The sequence below is a fragment of the Ranitomeya imitator genome, chromosome 3, assembly GCF_032444005.1.
Source record: "Ranitomeya imitator isolate aRanImi1 chromosome 3, aRanImi1.pri, whole genome shotgun sequence".
In the NCBI taxonomy this organism is placed as follows: domain Eukaryota; kingdom Metazoa; phylum Chordata; class Amphibia; order Anura; family Dendrobatidae; genus Ranitomeya; species Ranitomeya imitator.
In genome coordinates this window covers 14,975,283-14,997,093 of record NC_091284.1, presented here as the reverse complement: position 1 = coordinate 14,997,093, position 21,811 = coordinate 14,975,283, and the positions used below count along the sequence as shown (strand labels likewise).

The window sequence follows — 21,811 nt, the reverse complement described above, 5'->3', positions numbered from 1 at the left end:
GAATCGTAGGTTCTGGTCCTCTAGGGAAACTAAAAAAAAACAACAACTAATAAATACAGTAAAAAAAAAATTACCCCATTTTCTCCCCATAAAAAATAAAGATATTAAAAGAAGGAAAAAATATAAAAAGGTGACATCAACCCCCCAACTATCACCCCACTTCCCACCGCATCAGTGCAAATGGGAAGAGCGAGGCTAAGTAGCAGAATGGCGCATCTTAGAGAGCTGTGAGCTGAACTTAACAGCCTGGGAAGCACCATGAGTATTATCCCCTTCCCAGGTAATAAACATCTGCCCCAGCCGTGGCTTTCCCTCTGCTGGTTAAGAAAATTGCGCTGGAGCCCATGCCATTTTTTTCATAAAAATAATCTTTTATTAATTAATTACACATACAGTAAACTGCACACACACTGTACTAACTGTATTGGTCACAGACATCTGTATATCTCTTCTATGTGTATTTACTGTATGTAATCAATCTATTCTATGCTTCAAAATAGTATTCAAAAAGGGCTCTAAAAGTGAACCTGGAAATTATAGGCCAGTAAGTCTAACCTCTATTGTTGGTAAAATATTTGAAGGGTTTCTGAGGGATGTTATTCTGGATTATCTCAATGAGAATAACTGTTTAACTCCATATCAGCATGGGTTTATGAGAAATCGCTCCTGTCAAACCAATCTAATCAGTTTTTATGAAGAGGTAAGCTATAGGCTGGACCACGGTGAGTCATTGGACGTGGTATATCTCGATTTTTCCAAAGCGTTTGATACCGTGCCGCACATGAGGTTGGTACACAAAATGAGAATGCTTGGTCTGGGGGAAAATGTGTGTAAATGGGTTAGTAACTGGCTTAGTGATAGAAAGCAGAGGGTGGTTATAAATGGTATAGTCTCTAACTGGGTCGCTGTGACCAGTGGGGTACCGCAGGGGTCGGTATTGGGACCTGTTCTCTTCAACATATTCATTAATGATCTGGTAGAAGGTTTACACAGTAAAATATCGATATTTGCAGATGATACAAAACTATGTAAAGCAGTTAATACAAGAGAAGATAGTATTCTGCTACAGATGGATCTGGATAAGTTGGAAACTTGGGCTGAAAGGTGGCAGATGAGGTTTAACAATGATAAATGTAAGGTTATACACATAGGAAGAAGGAATCAATGTCACCATTACACACTGAACGGGAAACCACTGGGTAAATCTGACAGGGAGAAGGACTTGGGGATCCTAGTTAATGATAAACTTACCTGGAGCAGCCAGTGCCAGGCAGCAGCTGCCAAGGCAAACAGGATCATGGGGGGCATTAAAAGAGGTCCGGATACTCATGATGAGAGCATTATACTGCCTCTGTACAAATCCCCGATTAGACTACACATGGAGTACTGTGTCCAGTTTTGGGCAACGGTGCTCAGGAAGGATATAATGGAACTAGAGCGAGTACAAAGGAGGGCAACAAAATTAATAAGGGGGATGGGGGAACTACAATACCCAGAGAGATTAGCAAAACTAGGATTATTTAGTCTAGAAAAAAGACAACTGAGGGGCGATCTAATAACCATGTATAAGTATATTAGGGGACAATACAAATATCTCTCCGAGGATCTGTTTATACCAAGGAAGGTGATGGTCACAAGGGGGCATTCTCTGCGTCTGGAGGAGAGAAGGTTTTTCCACCAACATAGAAGAGGATTCTTTACTGTTAGGGCAGTGAGAATCTGGAATTCCTTGTCTGAGGAGGTGGTGATGGCGAACTCAGTCGAGGGGTTCAAGAGAGGCCTGGATGTCTTCCTGGAGCGCAACAATATTATATCATACAGTTATTAGGTTCTTTAAAATGACGTACTCTATATCTTGGGATATATTCTGATGGAATATGGGCTGAACTGGATGGACAAATGGCTTTTTTTGGCCTTGCTAACTATGTTACTATGTTACTATGCTGTCGTCTCCTGCAGTGATTTTACAGTATGTGGCTGCTGAATTGCTGGCATGTAAAAATTGGACGGCGCTCGCATGGTCCGAGTGCTGTGTGATTTTTTTTTTCTCACACCCTTTGGCTTCCATTGTCAAGTGTGATCCGATTTCTGGTATACTGCCATTTTTTCCAGTAAGATCGTGAACCGATCCGAGGTGCAAAAATTAAATCGCAGATGAACACACAATGATAGAATAACATTGGTCAAAATGTAATCCGATTTTTAATCGAATTGCATTCGTCCGATTTCATCGCAAGTGAGAATGAGCCCTGATGAGGAGAATCACACTGCCAGGTCATTTTTACCACTCAATGTCCGCTAAAAGTAATTCCCAAAACACAATGTCAGAATTATGTGTTTTTCACAATTTCACTGCACTTGGAATTTTTTCTTCCATTTTCCAGTTCACTACTTGGTAAAATGAATGGTGTAATTGAAAAGTACAACTTGTCCCACAAAAAAACAGTCCCTCATATGGCGATGTGGACTGAAAAATAAAAATAAAGTTATGGTTCTTGAAAGAAGAGGGGAAAAAAAACAAAAATGGAAATTGTCCATTTCAGGAAGGGGGTTAAGGCTTTACATGATTGTAACTCGTGGCAAGGAAATGATGTCAGATAAATAATTACACAGGACGGAGAAGCGGGAGTGAAATGGTGGAATAGTGATCGTTATGTCGCAATATCGTGGACCGGGATCACTGATTCCTATTCTCCGACTGCGAGTCCTGAATTATTTTTTGGTTTGGAGCACGATTACACCTATTTCGGACTTGAATTTCCTCTGCTCCTTTTTGCCGGTCAAGTCGTTGAACGAGGAAACATTTTCCATTTATGTTACACAATTTTCAAAAGTTGATAGAGAATTCTTTAGGTCACCTAAATGATTTCCTACAGGATGAACGAGCATTTTTGGACACATGGCTCAGTCACTCATCACTTTCACACTACGCAGTTATCATGAACAATGGGCCGTAAGCGTAAGAATCTGATGGATTATCAACCGGTGTAAATGCAGCTTCATGACTGTGGCACCAGACTACGCTGGGTTTGTTTGTAGTCTGTAACCATGGAGACACGTAGTTCTGATTCTAAGCTGTATGTACCACACAGTAGGAGATTTTTTTAATAAATGCTAATCATAAAGTTGCCTTTTTTTGAACATAAAAAGAAGTTTAGGACCATGAGAAACAGGAAGTGGAAGAAAGAACAGTCATGTTTAGAGATACCACATCCTACCCACAGTAACCAGAAACCCCAGAAATAAAATTATTAGGAAATGTTAAACAATAGTTAGAGAGGGGGAGGACACCAAACCACCCAAACAAATGGTCACCTTATATTATCCTCATAGAATCTCTACACCTACTAAGTATCCCTGACCCAACAAGTCCACATGGTGTGAAAAACATTTCTTGAAGGGTCCACTGCCCTATGGTTTGGATACTTTCTCTAAGGCTACATTCACACATCCGTGTGACAAGTCCTAGTGCTTCTGTTTATTCTCGGACCCATAGACTTTCATTGAGCCATTCACAAGTCAGTCTGTGTCTCCGGTCCGCGAGTCTCAGGACACATCCTATCCTCGTCAGAGTTTGTGGATCACAATTGGCCAAGAAAGGCTATGAGATCCATGAGACTCGGATGAAGCTAGGAAGACGGACGGTGTACTTCAGAGTTCCATCCGTGTTACGTGAGCCATTGTAAGAGTCAACGGATAAAAGAAGGTGGATTAAATAGTGTACCTGATTCAGGGAAAAAACGGATAAGAAAGAAACTGAATCAACTAGGATGTGCCTAGGAGGAGACTTCACAAAACATCTGTCCATTTCTTTCAGATGGTGAATGCAGACTGGAGGCATTCGCACGCAGTTTTTAGACTTGGATTAGAAGGAGATTTACTTAAATATCCACATAAAAAATTGCTTCAAATACAGTGTGAATAATTTTCCTGTTGATGTTAGTGATTAATTGCAAACCACACCATGGAAAATAAGTAATGACATGACATGTGGATCGATTTTAGACTTAGTCACTTCCATGACCTTCTCCTTATCTCGAAACCCAAGGGTGGACATATCATTGGCGCGACCTGTGCAGCCACACTGGGGCCCATGAGGTCAAGAGGCCTCCATGAGCACCAAAGCAGGTGAAATTGTGCATTATGATGAACAAATGGATGCAAAGGGCCCTTATATTGTTCTTGAACAGGGGCCTATTCTGTCGGTGTGCACCACTGCCTCAACCACTTACTTATCACTTGTTTGGCATCTACCACTTACTACAACCAAAACCACCGACTCCAATTATGGTGGAAAAGGCCTTAGTAGAGGTCGCCTTTATTATGACCCATCACTGTCTAAATACGGGCTACAGAGTGTCACTTTTTTGAGCCGGTGGGTTTCTGCTCTGTAATATATTTCAACTAAATGTGCGTCGTAGGATCCCGGTGAAATATGCGCTATTGTCACTTTCTGCCACTGTTATGGGTGCCAGAGCCGAATTCGTGGCCCGCAATGACAGCTGTTGGAACACACCCTGGCCACCCGACATATGTCCCTTGGTCAGCGTACCTGTCTCTCTGCTTTCTGCGGTTCCCCTCTGGATTGTTGAAGGTTCACTCCTGTCAATTGCACGCAAAGAGAGACTGAGTCCAGTTCCAACTTTAAACAAACAAATTTACTTGAATACTTCCTCAGCTCGTCCAGACCAGTTACAGCATTAACATGGGGTTCCGCACAGTATTCATGCTTCACTTTCCCTGTGCTTCTCCTGACATCTCCCAGGTCGTACCGTTCCATCTGTATATATAAGATTGCGTTCTTACATAGTTAGTAAGGCCGAAAAAAGACATTTGTCCATCCAGTTCAGCCTATATTCCATCATAATAAATCCCCAGATCTACGTCCTTCTACAGAACCTAATAGTTGTATGATACAATATTGTTCTGCTCCAGGAAGACATCCAGGCCTCTCTTGAACCCCTCGACTGAGTTCGCCATCACCACCTCCTCAGGCAAGCAATTCCAGATTCTCACTGCCCTAACAGTAAAGAATCCTCTTCTATGTTGGTGAAAAAACCTTCTTTCCTCCAGACGCAAAGAATGCCCCCTTGTGCCCGTCACCTTCCTTGGTATAAACAAATCCTCAGCGAGATATTTGTATTGTCCCCTTATATACTTATACATGGTTATTAGATCGCCCCTCAGTCGTCTTTTTTCTAGACTAAAAAATCCTAATTTCGCTAATCTATCTGGGTATTGTAGTTCTCCCATCCCCTTTATTAATTTTGTTGCCCTCCTTTGTACTCTCTCTAGTTCCATTATATCCTTCCTGAGCACCGGTGCCCAAAACTGGACACAGTACTCCATGTGCGGTCTAACTAGGGATTTGTACAGAGGCAGTATAATGCTCTCATCATGTGTATCCAGACCTCTTTTAATGCACCCCATGATCCTGTTTGCCTTGGCAGCTGCTGCCTGGCACTGGCTGCTCCAAGTAAGTTTATCATTAACTAGGATCCCCAAGTCCTTCTCCCTGTCAGATTTACCCAGTGGTTTCCCGTTCAGTGTGTAATGGTGATAGTGATTCCTTCTTCCCATGTGTATAACCTTACATTTATCATTGTTAAACCTCATCTGCCACCTTTCAGCCCAAGTTTCCAACCTATCCAGATCCATCTGTAGCAGAATACTATCTTCTCTTGTATTAACTGCTTTACATAGTTTTGTATCATCTGCAAATATCGATATTTTACTGTGTAAACCTTCTACCAGATCATTAATGAATATGTTGAAGAGAACAGGTCCCAATACTGACCCCTGCGGTACCCCACTGGTCACAGCGACCCAGTTAGAGACTATACCATTTATAACCACCCTCTGCTTTCTATCACTAAGCCAGTTACTAACCCATTTACACACAATTTCCCCCAGACCAAGCATTCTCATTTTGTGTACCAACCTCTTGTGCGGCACGGTATCAAACGCTTTGGAAAAATCGAGATATACCACGTCCAATGACTCACCGTGGTCCAGCCTATAGCTTACCTCTTCATAAAAACTGATTAGATTGGTTTGACAGGAGCGATTTCTCATAAACCCATGCTGATATGGAGTTAAACAGTTATTCTCATTGAGATAATCCAGAATAACATCCCTCAGAAACCCTTCAAATATTTTACCAACAATAGAGATTAGACTTACTGGCCTATAATCTCCAGGTTCACTTTTAGAGCCCTTTTTGAATATTGGCACCACATTTGCTATGCGCCAGTCCTGCGGAACAGACCCTGTCGCAATAGAGTCCCTAAAAATAAGAAATAATGGTTTATCTATTACATTACTTAGTTCTCTTAGTACTCGTGGGTGTATGCCATCCGGACCCGGAGATTTATCTATTTTGATCTTATTTAGCCGGTTTCGCACCTCTTCTTGGGTTAGATTGGTGACCCTTTATATAGGGTTTTCATTGTTTCTTGGGATTTCACCTAGCATTTCATTTTCCACCGTTTTTCATGCACCAGACATAAGGGCATCTGCCCAAGTAGTAAGCTGCATTTCTGCTCTGCTATGACTTCTCCTGTCACTTTTGCTGTAATCTCTGGCCACTATAGACCCTGGATGACTGGGCTATTTCCACCTCAGTGTAGATTGTAAGCGCTCACGAGCAGGGTCGTCTTATTTTGCTTTAATTATTGTATTGTTAACATTGTTACTTATGACTGTTGTGTTTGAAGCTGTTAAACTGTAAAGCGCTGCGGAATATGTTGGCGCTATATAAATAAAGATTATTATCATTATTATGACTCTGTTGGCCAAAATATGGAAAAATTATAGATCTCAAAATATGGGAATGCAAGTTTTTGCAATAAAAAGCGTCTTTTAGTGCGTGACAGCAGCCAAACATGAAAACACGATAAAAATCTGGTATCGCTGTAATCATACCGACCTGAAGAATAAAGTCTCATTATCACTTATACAAGGAATGGCATAAAAAATAACTAAAACTAATTCTTCACCTGCTGTTGATTTGTTCATTCTGCCTCCCAAAGATCTCAATAAGGCTCATCTCACATTTATGTCTAAACCATAGCTTCCAACAGGTGGTGATATAGAGTTCAAGTCTTCTTCCTCTCTGAAGAGCCAATTTGCATATTAAACCATAGTTAGCATTTTTATGTTTGGCGTTACTGTAGTGAGGACAGCCAATTTAATTTACGGGGTGCGTCTCTCCAGAAGAAGCACAAGCTGGGTATAATGTACAAGGCACTGCAAATGGATTTTGCAAATTATTCTTGAAAAATCTGTGCTCCAAAGTTAAATAGCGCTCCTTCCATCCAAAGTGCTCCTGTGCTTTATGTTAGTGGTATTTTTTACATTTTACAGTCAATGTTATTCAATTATGTGAATCATTTAAGGGTTAAAATTTTAGCCTGTCAGGGGCTCTTCATAGGTGACATGGCGTCCGAAATCTATTCAAAATGGTGCTCCAAAATTCAAGCAATGGTTCTTGCCTTCCAAGCCCTTCTGTGTGCCAAAAGAGTAGTTTACAACCAAATATTGAATATTATTGTACTCAGGAGAAATTTACACAACACATTTTGGGGTCTGTTTTCTCCTTCTACTCTTGTGAAAATGAAAAAACAGTAGTTCCTTACCACATTTTGGGTATCAGCATACTCAGGAGAAATTGCACAACAAATTGCATGGTCCATTTTCTCCTTTTATGCTAGTGAAAATGAAAAATTTTGGACTAAAGAAACAATTTTTTGGAAAAAATTGAATTTTTCATTTTCACATCCCAATGTTGTAAACTTCTGTGAAGCACCTGTGGTTTCAAGATGTTCCCCACACCGCTTGTTGAATTTCTTTAGCGGGGTAGCTAGTTTACAAAATGATGTCAGTTGTAAGGGGGTTCTACTGTTTTGGTACGCGTGGAGCTCGGCAAATGTGACATGGCATAAACAATGTTTTCCAGACAAAATTGCACCAAAATTAAAATAGCGCTCCTTCCCTTCTGAGCCCGCCCGTATACCCAAACAATAGCTATAGGTCAAAAAACACACAAGTGACTACATTTTAAAAACTGATCCCCTCAAGGTATTAAAAACTACATTTAGAAAGTTTTTAACCCTTCAAGTGCTTCACAGTAATTAAAGCAAAATGGGAACAAAAATTAAAAATTGCTATAAAAGAACTGATGCCGTGCTTAAGGATATATCACTACTGGAAGGGCGTATATGCAAAATAAAATACAAGATAAAATCCCCCACCGGTGCTCCTGTTGTGCGCCCTGTAACTACTGTGCAGTGTGGAGAGTAGATATACCATATGTACAAACGCAATATCTAGCACTGATTGCTACTAGCTCTGGTCTGACTCACCAGGTTTCCGTAGAGTAGTAGGTGCAAAGAGCTGTCGGATGGGTGGATCGCCTGTCAAGATTGCTGAGCGGCGATCCCGGTTGACTTTGTGTCGTCACAGTTTGACTATCTGTTGTAAGGGCATAAAAAAGTCAAAATGTGAAAATTGTGAATTATTTAAAATTTTCATAAAATTTCCAGTTTTCACTATCATACCTGAGAAAACTGTTTATATCGGCAATTTTCAAGTCTGTTTTGGTTACAACTTTCTCAATATTTCCAGGATCCTTAGGGTTATCCAAGTCCGAAAAAATAATATACGTTTGTAAATAGTTAAAAGCAATTTAAAGGGTCTGAGGAATTATAGTTAAATGAATCAACAAATGACTGTTCTCAAGTACCCGACCAAATAAAAAATAAATTGTCTATAAATCGCCCATGAAATAATACATGTTAAGCAGCGAAAAAGGACTCAAAAGACGCCATGTATGAATTTATGCAACTAGGGGCGAAGCGAGTCGCTATTGCACACCCCTCGTCTGCTGAAAAATAACATTGTCAAAGGAAAAAACATTATGATGTAATATGAAATCAATACCTCCTAATAAAAAAACAATCTGCGAGGAGGATATAGATTCTCGGGGCTGCTAAGCCACGATTATGTGGAATATTAGAATACAGTGAGCTGAGATCCAAAGTAAAAAACAGAGAAAGGAACTGAAAAATTCAGAGAACCACAGTGTGAAAAAGATGAGTCACATAAAGAAGATAATTTAGATGGGACCAATAAAAGCTTCATCTCAACCCACAAATAAACATCCCCCACGCAGGCTCATCTGTTACATGAAGAGGTTTCCATGTTACCGGTAGCACAAGGGCTCTGGAAGAGTGACACAGCTCCTCCAATAAAATCCATTGACATCTTCACTCCCAAATGTAAATTCCCCTTCTGAGTCCCACAGTGTCTAAACATCAGAAAGAATCCAAATGTATGATGTTGCTAAGTTTACTTGGCACATGTGGATTTGTGCACCCACTGTGCCACAGGTCCGGGCCCACCCAGGAAGGGGCGACTACCTGGTGTTCACTGGAGCTCCTGATGGTGGAGACAGATTGGGCTGTAGGTAGCCGCCAGGTACCACTCCTGGGCAGAACCCAGTGATGCAGCTGCTGACCCTAGAGGTCAGGTATGCTGACACGGATTTAGGTCTCAGTTCAGACATGCTAGTCTAGTATACTGGATCAGGGTTTGGCCACTCATGGACCGGGGGATAATGTTCATGTAATGCCGCACTAGGGTCAGGGGACTTTGGGAACAGGACTGGCCACACCAGGATCAGGGGACAATGTTCAGGCATAGCCCTTCCGGGACAAAGGGATGAAATTCAAGCACTGATTGCTCCGTGACCAGGTGATAAGGTTCAGGCACTCTCCTCTCCGGGACCTGGGGACAAAGTTCAGGCGCTTGCCCCTCCAGGACCAGGGGACTATGGATACAGGACTGGCCACACTGGGACCAGGAGACTACAAATCAGGAAGCTGAAGCATGACTTAAGCCGTTGTCCCAGCATGGAGCGAGAAGGGGACACCACGTAGGGGAGCCGGTAGGAGCGCTACAGTATCCCCCCTATGCCCCCTCTTCTTCAAGCCTACGAGGACTCTCTGCTGAGAAGTTGGAGGCTGACTTATTTTCAGGACCACAACTTCTTTCATCCACTAGAAGAAAACTGACACCTCTCACCTTCTTTACATCTAGGATGGTTCTCTCCATCAAGCCATCCACAGCATCGGACAAAGTGGGTGCAGTATCAGGAACTGGGCATTGGGAAGTCTCTCTCTATATGTTGAGATCAGCTAGCACCCTGGAGAATTCAAGGACCAACTGGAGTTCCACCGCCTAGTTGATGGATTGCAGAGGCTTAGAAACATCCACTGCTGTTTATGTGTGGAAATCATCAGTGTGGCCAAAATCGACACTACACCCGAGGATGAATTCCAAAGGAGTGTAATTTCCAAAATGGGGTCATTTGAGGGGGTGTTTCTGCTGTTCTGGCACTGAAAATGTAGTCTAGTTAAATTTGTTCCCCAAAAGTCAAATCGGTCCTTCCCTCTCGAGTCCTGCTGTGTGGCCAAACCGTACTGTACAGGCACATATGACGTGTTGCCATGATTGGAAAAAATTACGTAACAAATTATAGGGTTCATTTTCACTTAATAACAATTTTGAAAATGAGAAATCTGGGGCTAAAGCAACCTTTTATTGCTGAAAATGCCATTTTTAAAAAAATATTTATAGCCGTGTCCTAGATAAATTTGGTTATCGGTATAGTGTGTTAAATGGGGTCACATTTTTGGGTTCTGTTGTTCTATCTCAGGGGCTTTGTCTATGTGACATGGAACCTGGAAACCATTCCAGCAAAATCTGCACTATAATATGGCATGCCTTCAATTCTGAGCTCCACACTTGGGCCGAACACTAGTTTCTGATGACATACTACTCCTGGTGAAAATTGAAAATGAGGGGCTAAAGTAACATTTTAGTGGGAAAAAAAATCACTTTTTCATTTTCAAGTCTTATAAAATTAAATGAATCGCCTGCGGGCTCAAGATACAGAGATCAAGATGCTCACTACATCCATAGATACATTTCTTGAGGGGTGTAGTTTCTAAAATTGGGTAATTTGTGGGTGGTTTTCTGATGTTTTTGCACCTCAGGGGCTCTGTAAATCAACATAGCATCCACATTATATTCCTGCTAAAATTGCTACGAATTTCAAAGCGCTCCCTTCCTTCTGAGCCCTGCGCCCAAACAGTGGTTTACTACCACATAGGAGGCATAGGCGTATTCATAGTAACATAGTTAGCAAGGCCGAAAAAAGCCATTTGTCCATCCAGTTCAGCCTATATTCCGTCAGATTAAATCCCCAGATCTACGTCCTTCTACAGAACCTAATCACTGCAAGATACAATATTGTTCTGCTCCAGGAAGACTTCCAGGCTTCTCTTGAACCACACGACTGAGTTCACCATCACCACCTCCTCAGGCAAGCAATTCCAGATTCTCACTGCCCTAACAGTAAAGAATCCTCTTCTATGTTTGTGAAGAAACCTTCTCTCCTCCAGACGCAGAGAATGCCCCCTTGTGCCCGTCACCTTCCTTGGTATAAACAGATCCTCAGCGAGATATTTGTATTGTCCCCTTATATACTTATACATGGTTATTAGATCGCCCCTCAGTCGTCTTTTTTTCTAGACTAAATAATCCTAATTTCGCTAATCTATCTGGGTATTGTAGTTCCCCCATCCCCTTTATTAATTTTGTTGCCCTCCTTTGTACTCTCTCTAGTTCCATTATATCCTTCCTGAGCACCGGTGCCCAAAACTGGACACAGTACTCCATGTGCGGTCTAACTAGGGATTTGTACAGAGGCAGTATAATGCTCTCATCATGTGTATCCAGACCTCTTTTAATGCACCCCATGATCCTGTTTGCCTTGGCAGCTGCTGCCTGGCACTGGCTGCTCCAGGTAAGTTTATCATTAACTAGGATCCCCAAGCCCTTCTCCCTGTCAGATTTACCCAGTGGTTTCCCGTTCAGTGTGTAATGGTGATATTGATTCCTTCTTCCCATGTGTATAACCTTACATTTATTATTGTTAAACCTCATCTGCCACCTCTCGGCCCAAGTTTCCAACTTATCCAGATCCATCTGTAGCAGAATACTATCTTCTCTTGTATTAACTGCTTTACATAGGTTTGTATCATCTGCAAATATCGATATTTTACTCTGTAAACCTTCTACCAGATCATTAATGAATATGTTAGAGAACAGGTCCCAATACCGACCCCTGCGGTACCCCACTGGTCACAGCGACCCAGTTAGAGAATCTACCATTTATAACCACCCTCTGCTTTCTGTCACTAAGCCAGTTACGTCATAGAATGTTAGAGTTGGAAGGGATCTCCTGGGTCATTTGGTCCAACCCCCTGCTCAAAGCAGGATTCACTCAATCATCCCAGACAGATGTCTGTCCAACCTCTGTTTGAAGACTTCCATTGAAGGAGAACTCACCACCTCTTGTGGCCGCCTGTTCCACTCTTTGATCACCCTAACTGTCAAAATGTTTTTTCTAATATCTAATCTGTGTCTCCTCCCATTCAGTTTCATCCTGTTGCTTCTAGTATTTGCTTGTGCAAATGAGAATAAAGATGATCCTTCTACAATGTGACAGCCCTTCAGATATTTGTAGACAGCTATTAAGTCTCCTCTCAGTCTTCTTTTTTGCAGCTAAACATTCCCAGATCCTGTAACCGTTCCTCATAGGACATGGTTTGCAGACTGGTCACCATTCTGGTCGCTCTTCTCTGAACTTGCTCCAGTTTGTTGATGTCTTTTTTAAAATGTGGTGCAAAAAACTGGACCCAGTATTCCAGGTGAGGTCTGACCAAAGAGGAGTAGAGGGCAATAATGACTTCACATGATCTAGACTGTATGCTTCTGTTAATACTGCCAAGAATTTGATTTGCCTTTTTTGCTGCTGCATCACACTGTTGACTCATGTGCAGTCTGTGATCTATTAGTATACCCAAGTCTTTTTCACATGTGCTGTTGCTTAGCCCTATGCCTCCCATTCTGTATATGCTTTGTTCATTTTTACACACATTTTCCCTCAGACCAAGCATTCTCATTTTGTGTACCAACCTCTTGTGCGGCACGGTATCAAACGCTTTGGAAAAATCGAGATATACCACGTCCAATGACTCACCGTGGTCCAGCCTATAGCTTACCTCTTCATAAAAGCTGATTATATTGGATTGACAGGAGCGATTCCTCATAAACCCATGCTGATATGGAGTTAAACAGTTATTCTCATTGAGATAATCCAGAATAACATCCCTCAGAAACCCTTCAAATATTTTACCAACAATAGAGGTTAGACTTACTGGCCGATAATTTCCAGGTTCACTTTTAGAGCCCTTTTTGAATATTGGCACCACATTTGCTATGCGCCAGTCCTGCGGAACAGACCCCGTGGCTATAGAGTCCCTAAAAATAAGAAATAATGGTTTATCTATTACATTACTTAGTTCTCTTAGTACTCGTGGGTGTATGCCATCCGGACCCGGAGATTTATCTATTTTCATCTTATTTAGCCGGTTTCGCACCTCTTCTTGGGTTAGATTGGTGACCCTTAATATAGGGTTTTCTCTCGCCATTTTATTTTCTACCGTGAATACTGTGGAGAAGAAGGTGTTTAATATATTAGCTGTTTCCTCGTCATCTACAACCATTTTTTCCTACACTTTCACTTATGATTCTTTTACTATTGATGTAGTTGAAGAACAGTTTGGGATTAGTTTTACTCTCCTTAGCAATGTGCTTCTCTGTTTTATTTTGGGCAGCTTTAATTAGTTTATTAGGTAAAATATTTTTCTCCCTATAATTTTTGGGTGTTCGTGTACTAAATGAAAATTTTCGAGCCAAAGCAACATTTTTGTGAAAAAAGTAATTATTCCACCTTGCATTAATTCCTGTGAAGATCCTGAGGGGTCAGCAAATGTTCTGAATGCGGTTTGACCCCTTAATGACAGCCAATACGTCTTTTAACTGACCTTACATATAAGAGAATAGTCTCCCCATACAGGTGACAATCCAGCAGCTGTCGGCTGTCCACTATAGCTGACAACTTGTTGCATCAGCCACGATCAGTGTTTGCACCGTCCAACTCTGTTTAACCCCTTAGATGCTGCTGTAAATAGTGACTACATCATTATATATGGTTACCAGAGTGTGGGGGGCTCCCTCTTTATCCCAATTGGTGCCCTCAGATCATGATTGTGTGGTCCTGATGTTTGCGATGGCAATTCAAGACCAAATAGAGGCCTTAGAGTCTGCCGGCTGTTGTAACCTGTTCAGAAGTTAGCGGCATTTAGGTGGTAAAAATACACTTCTTCATTTCTGTCATGCCACTTTGCATTAATTCCTGAAAATCACCTGAAGGGTTAATAAACTACCTGACTGCAGTTTTTGATATGTCAGGGGGTGCTGTTTCTAAAATGGTATCACTTTGGGGGGTTTCCCAATATATGGGACCACTAAGGGCACTTCAATCATGGATAGCTCCCTAAAAAAATACATTTTGTAAATTTCCTTGAAAAAATAAAAAATTGCTGCTACATTTTTAAACCTCCTAAAATGCTAACAAAATAAAAGAACATTTTACAAATGACGCTGATGTAAAGCCGACATGTGGGAAATGTTATTTATTAATGTTTTTCTGTGGTATGACTATCGGGATTAAAGGGATAATCATTCAAAGTTTGAAAATTGCTAAGTTTTTTACATTTTTCTCAAATTTCTGATATTTTTTTTATAAATAAACACAAAACATATCGACCTAAATTTACCATCATCATAAAGTATAATGTGTCACGAAAAAACAATCTCAAAATCACTGGGATTTGTTGAAGCGTTGCAGAGTTATTACCACATAAATTGACACTGGTGAAATCTCACAAATTTGGCTCCGTCACTAAGGGGTGAAGTTTACGAAATAGGTTTTTGTTTGGAGGTTTTCTGACTTCTAGGCCCCTAAAGTCAATAAAAAAAAATGTCCCCTAGTAAAACAGTTTTTATAATTTTTTTTCTGTAAAAAAAAATGAAAAATCACTGTTAAACTCATAACACTTCGATCATCCTACTGAAGAGAATGATATTTAAAAAATATAGCCTTTATTTTCCGTGGTATAACTATTTGGTGTGAGGGTATGTAATCCAATGTTCAAAACTTGAGAATTATTCAAAATTATTGTCAAATTTCCAATATTTTCATAAACACAAATATTATCGACCTAAATTTACTATTAACATACTGTACAATGTGTGGCAAAAAAAAAAAAAAGAATAATATCAGAATCACTGGATACATGGAAGCTCCAGAGGTATTATCACATAAAGGGACCCAGATCAGGTTTGAGAAAATGTTGGCTTCTGCAGGAAAGGGTTAAGTTCGGTAAGCGAATACATGACACCAGGACCGCTGTATTTCCTGCAGGTCCGCATATAGACTATTCGTTCTTATATATGAACATACTGATCAAAATAGTTATTAAACTATATTGAATCAAGAAGTGTCTCTTTCTTTTTTGATTAAAAAATATACCTTTATTTAAACATCTTATATATAATTGTCTAAGGGTCACTTCCGTCTCTCCTTCTGTCACGGTTATTCATTCGCTGATTGGTCTTGCCAGCTGCCTGTCATGGCTGTTGCGACCAATCAGCGACGGGCACAGTCCAAAAGAAAATGGCCGCTCCTTCCTCCCCGCAGTCAGTGCCTGTCGCCCGCATACTCCCCTCCAGTCACCGCTAACACAGGGTTAATGCCGGCGGTAACGGACTGCATTATGCCGCGGGTAACGCACTCCGTTACTGCCGCTATTAACCCTGTGTGTCCCCAACTTTTTACTATTGACGCTGCTTATACGGCATCAATAGTAAAAAAATGTAATGTTAAATATAATTAAAAAAAAACAAAAAACCTGCTATACTCCCCCTCCGTAGTCGCTCGCGCCGGCCGCCATCTTCCGTTGCAGGTTCCGGTGGCAAAGATGGTATGGGAGAAGGGCCTGCCATGATGTCACGGTCATGTGACCGCGACATCATCACAGGTCCTGCGCTCATACCAACCCTGGGACCGGAAGCTGCCGTGGACTACAAGGGGCCTTCGGAAAGGTGAGCATATGTTTATTTTTTATTTTTTAACCTGTGACAAACCTGGCTGGGCAATATACTACATGACTGGCCAATATACTACGTGGCTCTGTGCTGTATACTACATGACTGGGCAATATACTACGTCACTGGCCAATATACTACGTGACTGGCCAATATACTACGTGGCTCTGTGCTGTATACTACGTGGCTGGGCAATATACTACGTGACTGGGCAATATACTACATGACTGGGCAATATACTACGTGACTGGGCAATATACTACGTGACTGGGAAATATAGTACGTGGCTGGACAAAATACTATGTGGGCTGTGCAATATACTACGTCACTGGGCAATATACTACGTGGTTGGGCAATATACTACGTGGCTGGGCAATATACTACGTGGGCTGTGCAATATACTATGTCACTTGGCAATATACTACGTAACTGAGCAATATACTACGTGGCTGGGCAATATACTACATGGGCTGTGCAATATACTACATCACTGGGCAATATACTACGTGGCTGGGCAATATACTACGTGGCTGGGCAATATACTACGTGGGCTGTGCAATATACTACGTGGCTGGGTAATATACTACGTGGTTTGGCAATATACTACGTCACTGGGCAATATACTACGTGGCTGGGCAATATACTACGTGGTTTGGCAAGATACTACGTCACTGGGCAATATACTACGTGGCTGGGCAATATACTACGTGGCTGGGCAAAATACTACGTGACTGGGCAATATACTACGTCACTGGGCAATATACTACGTCACTGGGCAATATACTACGTCACTGGGCAATATACTACGTGGCTGGGCAATATACTACATCACTGGGCAATATACTACGTCACTGGGCAATATACTACGTCACTGGGCAATATACTACGTGGTTGGGCAATATACTACGTCACTGGGCAATATACTACGTGGCTGGGCAATATATTACATCACTGGGCAATATACTAAGTGACTGGGCAATATACTACGTGGCTGGGCAATATACTACATCACTGGGCAATATACTACGCGGCTGGGCAATATACTACATCACTGGGCAATATACTACGTGACTGGGCAATATACTACGTGGCTGGGCAATATACTACATCACTGGGCAATATACTACGTGACTGGGCAATATACTACGTCACTGGGCAATATACTACGTGGTTGGGCAATATACCGTATTACGTGACTGGGCAATATACTACGTGGCTAGGCAATATACTTTGTGACTGGGCAATATACTACGTGACTGGGCGATATACTACGTGGCTCTGTGCTGTATTCTACGTGGCTGGGCAATATACTACATGACTGTGCAATACACTACATGACTGTGCATTATACTACGTGGCTGGGCAATATACTATGTGACTGGGCAACATACTACGTGGCTGGGCAATATACTACGTGGCTGGGCAATATACTACGTCACTGGGCAATATACTACGTCACTGGGCAATATACTACGTGGCTGGGCAATATACTACGTGGCTGGGCAATATACTACGTGACTGGGCGATATACTACGTGGCTGGGCAATATATTACGTGACTGGGCAATATACTACGTGAATTGGGCAATATACTACGTGACTGGGCAATATACTATGTGACTGGGCAATATACTACGTGACTGGGCAATATACTATGTGACTGGGCAACATACTACGTGGCTGGGCAATATACTACGTGGCTGGGCGATATACTACGTGACTGGGCGATATACTACGTGGCTGGGCAATATACTACGTGGCTGGGCAATATACTACGTGACTGGGCAATATACTACGTGACTGGGCAATATACTACGTGGCTCTGCTATACACTACGTGGCTTGGCAATATATTACGTCGCTGGGCAATATACTACGTGGCTGGGCAATATACTACGTGGACATGCATATTCTAGAATACCCGATGCGTTAGAATCGGGCCACCATCTAGTACATACAATAAACATACAGAATTAAAAATAGTGCCTCTAAACCAAGAACAATTATATGAAAGAGGTCAGCTCGGGCATATATATGTAGATATCCAAAAAATGAAATTTGCAAGCTCCCTTTCGTGAAATGCTGACTATGGATATTCAAAGTAGCGTTCACATCATATCCTCACCCAATTCCTCTAAATTTATATGGGAAATTCCCTATCTGGTGAAGCAGATTGTGATATTAAAGTGCAAATGCATCAATGCCTCAATATCCAAGTCACATTGCACCCAAATAGTTAATTGTAAGGGGTAATCCACAATAACAACTAACGGAGCATGTATCCAAAGTGCAAGTGCATGTTGTATTAGTTTAGGTAACTAGCAGCTGAGCCAAATGCCCACAGGATGCCAAATTGCCGCAACATTATCCAGTGTGTGCACCATATAGTTAGCATAAATCCAGAGTTGGAGCCCCTAATAAACACATATTACCTGGATCTATATGCCACTTCCCAAATGTGATGCCAGATGGCACGCTGTACCTCCGAGAACCCCGACGCGCGTTTCGCGACTGCTTCTTCCTGGGGTTGTTCTTATATAACGGGCCGTGTGGCTGTCACTGTACAGGACTGTATTGGTGCTCAGTAGTAACGTCACATTTCATGACCCCACTATCTATAAGGTGTGACAGTGATTCCGATCTCCTCTTCTCTTCCAGACTCGGCTCCCGCCTCCTCGGTTCCGGTTCTGTCATTTTCCGCTGGGGACTCGGTGACTTTCAGCTGCTCAGAAGAAACCAACAAAATCAGAAATGTGTCACTGATTACAGTGATCGTCTGGAGGAAAGAAAACGGATCTCACGTTCTACGTTTTACATCAGAAGGAGTAAAAAATGTATCAAACTTCACAGACCCCAGAATCTCCTTCACGAGCGCAGAAATCCCCCCGAAGCTCCAAATAAGAGACGCCCGACCCGAGGACGCCGGGAATTATTCCTGTGAGATTACTACAGTAGAGCCCTCATTAGGAAGAATTCACAAATCCTGGACAATTCACGTCACAGGTATCTTATAACTATTTTAATGTTGCTTCATCCACAACTGTGTAACATCAGATCGTCCATTGGAGTATGTCAATCACAAAACCTCAACTGCCCCGTAACAGTGCTGTGGTGACACGGAAAGTCAGCGGGTGCCCTAGTGCACTAGCCGAAACCACATGGACCAAGGCTAAACCCACCGAATACCCACTTTTACTGTGGGCATAATACTACTCAGACAGCACAGAGTGAGGGTAAGACAGTGTGGCCATACTTTACTGAACAGCAAAACAGGCTGATAACACATAGAACAGTCCCAGCAAATACCCGAGATGGTGCAAATTACAGTGTGTAACCCTTCCGCTGACTCACCAGCTGTGACTTCAGAGCGTCCAAGGCCAACTACCCTCCACCAGTTACTGAATGGAGCAATATATGGGGCTCATTATTCCGCATGGAGAAAATATACGTGGCTCATTATACTGTATGGAGCATTATATGGGGCTCATTATACTGTATGGAGCATTATATGGGGCTCATTATACTGTATGGAGCATTATATGGGGCTCATTATACTGTATGGAGCACTATGTGGGGCTCATTATACTGTATGGAGCATTATATGGGGCTCATTATACTGTATGGAGCATTATATGGGGCTCATTATACTGTATGGAGCACTATGTGGGGCTCATTATACTGTATGGAGCATTATATGGGGCTCATTATACTGTATGGAGCATTATATGGGGCTCATTATACTGTATGGAGCACTATGTGGGGCTCATTATACTGTATGGAGCATTATATGGGGCTCATTATTCTGTATGGAGCACTATGTGGTGCCCAGAATACTGTATGTAGGACTATACTGTCCACTGTCTGAGCTTTTGTAGAATTTACAATATAGATCACTCATGTAATGTAAGAAGTGAGTGAAATCTTTGGCATAGTACTATATCTATATTTCTCTGCCATATCTGTGCATCATGAATCATGGTATGTGTTAAAGGGGCCCAGAGAAACTGTTTTGCTCGTGGCCAACGAAAACCTGGAGCCGGCCCTTCCAGGGGGGTCCCAATGCTGGCTTTACCAAGTGTATCCATGGGCTCAGGTGACCAGTGGGTCCCAATCATGACTACCCCAAATATATCCTTGGGTTCAGTGATAATCAATGGAGCAGATCTGTATTCTTATAGCCGGGATCATGGTCCCCTAAGCTGACATCCTGCAGAATGTCAAATCTGTGTCCCTCTTGATGGAGCCATGATGTATTGATTGCTGTCTTGTGGAGTGTTTCTGGCTTTGATTTTGTACAGAATCTCTGGTTATCTTGATCTCTTGGATGTCTGAATCTGTTTGTATGGAGAAATAGTTCCCTTATATAGTTCACAACTGTTGTCCTTCAAGTCATTATCCAGGGGTCAAGAGGAAGGTATGACAAGATTAACTCCTTGTTTGAGCATTTATAGTTTATCCTTCAATGTTTGTAGGTCAACAAACTAGCTGGCCTGTACAATGTGTAATCAACATATCAGCAAACATCATTGTTCAATTACCCTGTGTCTCTAGTCATCAAGGATAACAGCACAATATGTTACAACAAACGTCAACTTAAAGTCAATATTACTGGCTTATACAAACAAAAGTCTGTGTTTTCTTAACCAAACAAAGAACAAACACATAAATTCAAAAGTCAGCATATAGATAACAGTCTATTCCTCCTGGCTTATTGAAAATACATGTCTGGTTAATTAAGATAAAATGCTGTATTATCATCCGTTGAGCCCCCATAACAATGCGTCATATGCAGAACCCCCTTAAAAGTCCGTCATCCACAGATCCCCATAACAGTGCATCATCCACAGATCCCCCATAACAGGGCATCATCCACAGATCCCCCATAACAGAGCATCATCCACAGATCCCTATAGCAGTGCATTACCCAGAGATCCCCCTTAACAGTGCGTCATCCACAGATCTCCATAACAGTGCGTCATCCGCAGATCCCCCATAACAGGGTGTTATCCACAGATCCCCATAACAGTGCATCAGCCACAGATCCCCATGACAGTGCCTTATCCACAGATCCCCATAACAGGGCCTCATCCACAGATCCCCATAACAGTGCATCATCCACAGATCCCCCATAACAGTGCATCATCTACAGATCCCCATAACAGTGCCTCATCCACAGACCCCCATAACAGTGCATCATCTACAGATCCCCATAACAGTGCATCATCCACAGATCCCACATAACAGTGCATCATCCACAGATCCCCATAACAGTGTGTCATCCACAGATCCCCCATAACAGGGCATCATCCACAGATCCCCCATAACAGAGCATCATCCACAGATCCCTATAGCAGTGCATTACCCACAGATCCCCCTTAACAGTGCGTCATCCACAGATCTCCATAACAGTGCGTCATCCGCAGATCCCCCATAACAGTGCGTTATCCACAGATCCCCATAACAGTGCATCAGCCACAGATCCCCATGACAGTGCCTTATCCACAGATCCCCATAACAGGGCCTCATCCACAGATCCCCCATAACAGTGCATCATCTACAGATCCCCATAACAGTGCCTCATCCACAGACCCCCATAACAGTGCATCATCTACAGATCCCCATAACAGTGCATCATCCACAGATCCCACATAACAGAGTATCATCCACAGATCTCCATAACAGTGTGTCATCCACAGATCCCCCATAACAGGGCATCATCCACAGATCCCCCAT

General features: G+C 42.1%; 1 protein-coding gene across 2 annotated transcripts in view; it reads left to right on the top strand.

Moving 5' to 3' along the window:
• Positions 1-21,811, top strand: part of LOC138672499 (uncharacterized) — a 101,462-nt gene that overhangs the window by 43,825 nt on the left and 35,826 nt on the right. For both annotated transcript variants that reach the window (XM_069760524.1, XM_069760525.1), the window contains exon 2: positions 18,737-19,081. In XM_069760524.1, coding sequence (XP_069616625.1) covers positions 18,737-19,081 — 345 coding nt within the window. The remainder of the gene's footprint in view (positions 1-18,736; positions 19,082-21,811) is intronic.